Source organism: Taudactylus pleione, unplaced genomic scaffold (genome assembly GCF_031769625.1).
Source record: "Taudactylus pleione unplaced genomic scaffold, aTauple2 ptg000290l, whole genome shotgun sequence".
NCBI lineage: Eukaryota > Metazoa > Chordata > Amphibia > Anura > Myobatrachidae > Taudactylus > Taudactylus pleione.
The window spans coordinates 8,563,995-8,572,219 of NW_028284692.1; the positions used below are offsets into that span (position 1 = coordinate 8,563,995).

An 8,225-nucleotide genomic window follows, 5' to 3' on the forward strand; every position below is an offset into this window, starting at 1 on the left:
CCTGCATGTTGAATAGTGTTAGCAGCGTTTGGATAACCAAAATATTACTCTTGAACACAAAGTAATATTGCAAGTGAGTATGGGGTTATTGAAAACAACCCGGTTTTGTGTGTAATACTAGGTCTAAAATGCTAGTATACTGCATGACATTGACACTACTTGGTATGAGGCATAACACTGTTTTAAATGCACATTTATCTTAACCATACAGCATACAATCTAATTCTTTGATCCCAAGGGCAGCAGATATGAACTAGTGTTTCTGTAAAATGTCATCAATAAACCCTGATCTGAATTTGAAACTCTCTTAAAATTCTGCATGTCATTTTATCTTGTTTGGGTTATTGCATATATTTCTTAGTACGCAATATATATTTACAAGACATACTCTGAATCTCGTATAATGCAGGTGCTAACTCTGCACTAGCTAGCAGTCACAGGGGCCCATTTATCAATAAATATTTGCAGCTTATTCCCCAAAAACACCCACAAATATTTAGTATCCCCTGATCGTATCACAGCGGGATAGATACCTGCTGCGATCCCTTCATTCCCGCAGGCAGCTGCAACCGCCATAGGTTTCTATGAGGGAGGCAATGCCATATTTGCCAACTTCTGAAATGCAATCCTGAGACTGGCCCCTGCAGCTACAGTCATCTGAATATGGTGGTAGCCTGCTGTAGCCTATGGGCTACACATCGCAAAATTACCCAGCAGAGGGTTCCCCTGGAACCCTGCCCGGCTAATGGAGGCCGCGCATGTGCAGTCAGTGGGACTGCGCATGGGCAGTAGCCCCGGCAGCACTCCAGGCACATCGCAGGGATGGGCTACTTTTGTAACCCCTGTCCCTGCGGTGCTGGATAATATATTCTGCGCAATGACTGCATCCTACAGTGCGATTATAGGTGGTAATATCATGCCCAGATTGCATTATAAATGTGAATATTTAATAAATGGGAACACAATCACTACTGACCAGAAAATTATGCTAGGGACTGTCAGGAAGCACTGGGAGAGTAGAAATACCTGAATATATACAAGGTTACAAATTGTTCTAAACTAACACAAATATTTGCTGCAATTGTCTAATTTCCTCTATAGTCTATACAGTTACAAGTCAATTGTGGATTGGTTGCTAGAGGTTAAGAGCAGATCTTTGAGCAATGAAAGAGAATCTGGAATCTAGTCAAAAACACCCGATTGTCATTAACACTACTACAAACATATCCTCTCCAGCGTTACACAGCTGTGGGTGCACTGCTTACACCTAATTATTTTCAAGTTACCAGGACTTTACACATTACCATAGATTTTCTCTTCTTTTCTGGCCCACTTGTGCTGGATTCCCTTTCATATGGAGTTCACAACCGTAGCTAGATTTTAAATCTTATCCATTTCTGGCTGCGGTTAGTTGGATTTGATTTAATTGGTCTGTTCACAGTATTCTGGCATTGATCATTTGGTGCTGGCTGGTCTTCATCTTGACTATTGTAATCATTTGTGGTTATTTATAAAGAGCACATCTAAAAATATGTGGTAAACCATAGCAAAAAGTCACCGCAATTTAGCAAATGTCTGGTCTGGAACCCTTCCATGTTATTAGTAAATAATCCAAAATAAGATCAAAATGTGTAGTTAAATAATCCAGCCAAACTGAAAGTTATTTATTGGGAGGACTATTGGCAGTTATAACCCATCCTACAAATTTACTTACCTGGGGTTTGGTGATCAGAAGAGCCAAGGGTGCCCCAAGGTCTTGTACATATCTGGTACCACCCTGTTGGCTTCTGCTGACTCCAAGGTATAAAAGAAAATAAAAAGACTGGATTGTCAGCATGTTGTACAATTCGCTACCAAGTGCCAGATCTGCACAAGACACAGAAAGGGCCCCAGACTTCATCAATACTGCAACACAGGTAAGAACATTTTGGGATAATGTATACAGGTATTCTAATCCAAACAGACATTTCAGTTTTGGGTGACATTATGCTTTAAACACATCATTAATGTTTGATTTCCACATGCTTGGTTTTAAATGGTCTTTAACATAACTATTACACGGTAAAATAGCTACAAACGTATTCTTCTTTATATTAGAGTTTCACTTTTATTATTCTTCATTACTATGCAGCACTTAACTGAGGCCGTGGGCTATATCATGCTGCTTACATAACGTTTCTTCATTTAATATTTACAACCAAGCAGTTACTGGAAGCATTAACAAGTCTAATAGCAGCATTTTCCTAGCAAAAGCTCTGGATTTAAATTGTTTCTGTATACCAACAATACACCAAAAATATACAAAATTATCATGTATGTCAGGTTAAGTTCAGTGTAAACTCATTCAATTCTGGCAACAAAATAGTTACATCAAAATTGTGTTTCACACAAAAAAATATTTTTTTTAACAATTCAAGGCATGGTAAAATCTACACATATAAATACTAAACAAATAAATAGATCATTTTTTCAGGTTTATTAATGACAGAGGTGGTGTTTCAGTCTCCAGTGGAAAAGCCTGCATATACAACAGCCATTCAGACTGTTCAGCTATTAAGTGCTTTAAAGGATGCCAAATTATCAAGGCTGTCAAGGCTATGAACAAGAAAAGATAATCCAATATGTTGCACCACAGCTGCTGCACTCCCTGAATGAAAATATTGCAGATCGCAGACTGTCCCTGAAAAGGTGGAAGGTGCGGTTACACAGTTATATATTCCTTAAAAGTAACAGTGAGACAGTTGGCGGTTACATCTGTAATTACAATATTTCCAAAAAAAGGTCTGAATACAGTCCGTGGTTCCTCTTTTACACTGTCTGCTTCTATGGGCTGGGACTCCTTAGCACCCTGGACCCCATGTTTGTTAATCTCCTGATCACTGTCATGCCTGGACTTCACACAGCGCAAGTCTATGGGCTCATCCAAGTCAGAATCAAGGAGAATTACATCTGGTTCTTGTGGAGACACAGGTATAAAGTTCTGCACAGCCTGATTTTCCATTCTGCCAGAAGCACTCACACTTTGTGAAGTGAGCATTTTCTTGCACGGCTCTCTAGGCTGACTCATCTCAGCCAGGCAACGCTTTCTAGGATCAGTATACACTACATCCTTAGGAGTCGCTTCTCTAAACGAGAAATTGGATGCACTTGACCGTGAGGTAATGTCCTTCTTGGTAGTGAGCTGCAAGGGCTGATCACTGATGGACTCAGCATTAGAATAGGTTCTCTGGAGGCCAGTGAGAGGAACTGACCCTCTGTCCGCATAACCTCTGGCCTCATTTATCCTTATTTTGGACTCCACTCTCTTCTTCCAGTGCTCCTGTTTTTCTTCTATAACGTTACAAGTTCTGTCAACACTACAGGCCCCCTGGCTCTCCACTTTCTTTCCTGGCTCAACAGTCCCACAGTCTTCCTCTGAAGACTTAATTTTAACTGACTGCATCCCATTTTCCATATATTTACTCATAACTATGACAATCCTTCCATTCTTGTTTTTGTTTTTCACAATCTTCATTTTTCCCCCAATTCCATTTCCTGAACCTTCCTTAGATGGACTGGTGGAGGCTCCACTTGTGTGACTACTCTTTTCCAACATGTTTAAAGCCAGTCCTGTACCATTCTTTACAGGAAGCCCCAAATCTACAGATTGGCTATGAGTCCATGATTCCCTGTGCCTATTGCTTTGATCAGCACAAATTTGGGAATCCTTCACAGAAGGATATTGGTCATACATTTTGGGATCTGGTTGATAATGATGATGTTTCTTGCTGTTGAGCTGATAATAATATTTCCGTTTGTTGCTTGAGTGGTGTTTCTCAGTATGATCCTTTCCGTTGGGCTGATATTGGTGGTGTTTTTTGCTGTTTAGCTGATACTGGTGAGGTTGGCTCTTTGTAATTGATCCCATGTCTACTTTAGTACGGTTGTCCACAGAGGAGTCCTGAAGGCCAATTAAGACATTAGACCGACGGGCAAAGGAGGGCATCTGCAACAAAAGATTTACATCAGCTTTAAAAAAAAAAAAAAAAAAAAGAAGCTAGTATTGATAGAGGTAGAAACAGACAATAGGATAAACACAAAGGATTTTATCTGTAATTTCATATAGGAAATCAAGAATCCCTGAGTGCACCAATATTAAGTGATAATATATAATTCTATTGCAACAAGTCAATAACTTACCGATAGAATGTGGTGCTTCGGTTTAGGGCCACGTTTTCGATAACCCATGATCTGCTCCTGTCTTTCCCTATATAGGAATTGGAGAGAGCCTATTAAGGTTATCAGACATTACCAAGCAACACATACAGCATTAAAAGTGATCATGAACAGCAGGCAACACATATAAACATGCAGAGGTCTAGGGTTTGCACACCGATGCACCTGCAACTTCTTACAGATATTATTTGCTCCTATTGATGCAGGAATAAATATAATTATGGAAAGAACAGAGAAAGTATTCCTCCCATGGGAATTATAACAGCCATAGAAGCATACAAACTTAAATGCTGAATGTAAAAGGTAGCACAGTATGCTGGATACTAAAATCTACAGATGCAGACTTCATGCTAATGATCTCATTAAAATGCATAGGGCAGTGTACATGCAATTCAAGGCTGGGCAGACTCTGCTCCAGACTGTTTACATAATGTCAGAATAAGCCAAGAGAAGATTTCTGGAGTGGGCGGAGGTAAAGACGTATCCTCACAACCTTGCATTGGAGCCCACAATATTGCCAAATTATACACCTCTAATTGCTAAAAAGCACAGTCTAGGGAAATGTAGACATACCACCTGGTAGGCAATAAGTGGCTCACTGATACTATACAGATATTCTGTATTATTCTAGATTATCTTGCCAGATGCCATGCCACTAAACTGCAACTGTATCCAAAATGTCATCTTAAAGCAAGATTGTAATATATTAATTTTAGTTTCATTGTTGTACTTAGAAATAATTTAGCAAGATACTGTATATAAATAAACACAGCATTTTAACAAAATTTCACCTGTTCTGAAAGGCGACCAAAAGTCGAGGGTCCAAAATATTTTCCTCTGGCTCCCATGTGTTATACCTGGAAAGTGCAAAGTGATATTAGCACAGGTGCAGGAATGCTTAGACCATGAGCACAGAATTTTCTAAGATCATTTTCTAATTCCATGTTGTTCTGGCATGCACCTCATCCACCTTGCTGTCCCCTAAGGTTAAGATAGCAATACTAGTCTTATTTATTGCAAAAGTACTATGCAGCTGCCCATATATGGAGAAAAAGGAAACAGAGTGAAAATTACAACTTCATTATAAAATCTCACTGCAGCCTTTAAATTCCATATTTTATCCAATGTGATATTGCACCACCTCTTCAACTTGTCCTTGCCAGAGGATCCTACCCCTGGTACCTACCTCTAGTAACATCTAATTAGGTTACCCTAATAAGTGTCATCTTCATATGTATCATGTAGTAAGGGACCCCTGCCACCCACTGGTAAGTCTGCAATTGCTGCAGAGTAGACTATACAGCAATAGCAGAACATCTTCAAGTTATATTGCTGCTGACTCACCTTAAACATATAACAAATGACAGCAAATGTGTTATTGATGCTTCCAAATTCTAGGAAAATAGAGTTAGGATGGGTGAATGTATACACACTCACAGCTAATGGTGTGAGGTTCCTCAGCACGGACCCGTTTACATGGAAAGTGCAGCTAGGACAGACATGCAGAGTATGTCACATAGAAATGAGGACGCATAAATGGAGTTCTGAAAGGAAGAAGTGAGACTGATGTAGAGGGGTAGAGGAGTGTGAGGAGAGCGAGGGAAGGAGAGGCAGGGAAAGAAATTCCATCCTTGGCAAAAAGCGCATTCCCCACCCCCATTCAGGGCCGAGATAGTGCCAGCCTGCACCTAACCCCTTGACTGCCAGTAATTATTTAAAATTATTTTCAAGCGATTCCCCCCCTCCCCCCTTCCAGCCCCTGCTTATAAGCACAAGGAGAGGCAGGTGTGATAGAGACAGATTATTATATTCTTTTCTGCGAGTTCACTTCTTACAGAAGGCAGGAATCTCACGATCCAGCTGCTAAACGACCAGGTCAACGTAATGTCAGGACACCATGGGCATCGTAATGCCAATACACCATGGGCATGCCAGGACACCATGGGCATCGTAATGCCAGGCAGCAGCCGGATGACTGGAGGGCATGCCCCCTATACGAATGTGAATGATAGACACAGTAGTCACTTACTTGGAAGACCAACCTCTCCACTTCACCAGGTATTCCACTCGGCCCTGCCAGGAGAGAAGAGGACAGTTAGAGCCCAGCAGCAGCAGCAGCGGGTGCAACATGCCGGCAGTCCAGTCCCTTACCTTGCGGATACGCTTCTTCTCGATGCTCTCTACTGCAAAGACGTGTTCCCCAGCCGCAGGCAGCTCCATGCTCCCCGGGTGCAGGGGGCCGAAGCTCCGTGCCCTATGTGCGCTGTGCAGCTCGGTGGACGCAGAACACCTTCCCTGGTCACTGCTGCTGGCTAATCCTTTCCGTTTGCTCCTAGCGCGCTTGTGCACTCCGTACCTGGGCGTGATGAGATGCTGCAGAGCCCTTCCCTATGGCGGCGGGCACCGAGATCCCAGCAGCAGCAGCAGCAGCTTCTCCTGACCAGACAGCGCTCACACTCCGGTCCCGACTCGTCCGAGGCGCTTCTCAGTCAGCAGCAGAGCAGCCCGCACTCTGACATCACGGGGCGGTGCCTCCAGCTGTCACCGAGCAACCAGGGCGCACGCTGATTGGTCACTTACAGTATGGACCCCGCCTCCCGGAGCTGGAAGAGAATGGGGGAAGGGAGCGGGAGACAGGAGGAGAGGGGACATTAAAGTACTGGAAACATTAATGAGGACTCAGCACAGCTAAATAACCAGACCCTACTACTATGTGCTGCACAGGCCTGACACCAGCAATGTCAGGGCGATCTCCTTCGCAAGTGTGTGTGTGTGTGTGTGTGTGTATATATATATGTATATATGTATGTGTGTATATATATGTATATATATATACACACACACACACACATATGGATTGATCAATGATGTGGGCTGCATGGATTGATCAATCCATGAACCAAACCCCCATTATTTATGTATTATTGTGAGTGATTTAAAAATGGTGAGTGCAGAGTTTTCTGTTTTTATCTATTTAAGCAATGTGGTCACAGGCCACTTTGCACCCCAGGCCTGGAAATGGCGAGTGCAGGTTTGCACCACAAATCTGGGAGTGGCGAGTGCAGTGGATTTTTGACCTTGTATACATATATATATATATATATATATATATATATATATACATATACATATATATACAAAATACATATATTGATGGAATATATATATATATATATATATATATATATATATATATATATATATATATATATACTGTTCCTATTTCTGTCCTGTAATGATATTCCTGCCCACTATTAATAGTCTGATATGTTCTCTGTTCTGCAATGATGTTACATTATACTCAATGGTGCCCGGATAGCTCAGTGTGAATAATAATGTTGAGTCACATGAGCATGTGGAAAATTAACCAGTCTGACAGTACGAACCAAGGCAATGAGTAATGAATCTGATAATACTAGTAATGTACTTTTCTTGGTATGTGATCAGCAGAGAGCACTGACATGTATGTATGTAATAACAGGCAGCATTATGTAAGACTGTGAGAACTTGTTTGAAACAAAATTACTACCCGCAGTTTTACTCCTGTTTAATAAATACATGTATATTGTGCTTTGTTTTGTATAGAGGGGAAATATTACATACTGAATTATATATATATTTTACATACAGTCCTGCCTGATAAAGAATGTCAGCTCACTGGTAACATCATTATCCCAGTACAGCTGCATTCACCTGTTATATGGTTACACTGTGTGCAGCGCTCGGGGGAAGGAAGAAGATCAGGAGATGTAACAAACAATTGGCAATAAGTTAGTAGATGTCACTAGGAAAGAACAGGACGTTCTGCATAAGCTCCATGTATAGGTGTGATGTGGTGCTAATAGTAAGAGGCTGGTATTGCTGTACATAGCCCTGGCTGGCATTATCACACCCATATTGTGATCGGGCACCTGCATTGTGTCATCTTATACCTGAATCCTTAGGGCATTATACAGCTCCTGTACAGTAGCTTAGTCAGATTGCTCCTGTAACCGGCACTCCGGCGAGGT

The 8,225-nt window shown here is 41.5% G+C and overlaps 1 protein-coding gene across 1 annotated transcript; it reads right to left on the bottom strand.

The window, feature by feature from the left end:
- Positions 1–894: 894 nt before the first annotated feature.
- CBX4 (chromobox 4) lies at positions 895–6,763 on the bottom strand. The gene is made up of 5 exons (XM_088482645.1): positions 6,367–6,763; positions 6,245–6,288; positions 5,007–5,072; positions 4,180–4,246; positions 895–3,985 (listed from the first exon to the last, which is right to left on the bottom strand). The coding sequence occupies exons 1-5, from the start codon at positions 6,433–6,435 to the stop codon at positions 2,702–2,704; spliced, it is 1,530 nt and encodes a 509-aa protein (XP_088338771.1). The 5' UTR covers positions 6,436–6,763; the 3' UTR covers positions 895–2,701.
- Between the last annotated feature and the right edge of the window lie 1,462 nt (positions 6,764–8,225).

Excerpts from the sequence above, each read along its gene's own strand:
- CBX4 (XM_088482645.1), bottom strand. The coding sequence starts at position 6,435 with ATGGAGCTGCCTGCGGCTGGGGAACACGTCTTTGCAGTAGAGAGCATC. Across the intron at positions 6,289-6,366 it reads AGAAGAAGCGTATCCGCAAG|GGCCGAGTGGAATACCTGGT; the intron begins GTAAGGGACTGG and ends CTCTCCTGGCAG. Across the intron at positions 5,073-6,244 it reads TGGAGAGGTTGGTCTTCCAA|GTATAACACATGGGAGCCAG; the intron begins GTAAGTGACTAC and ends TGCACTTTCCAG.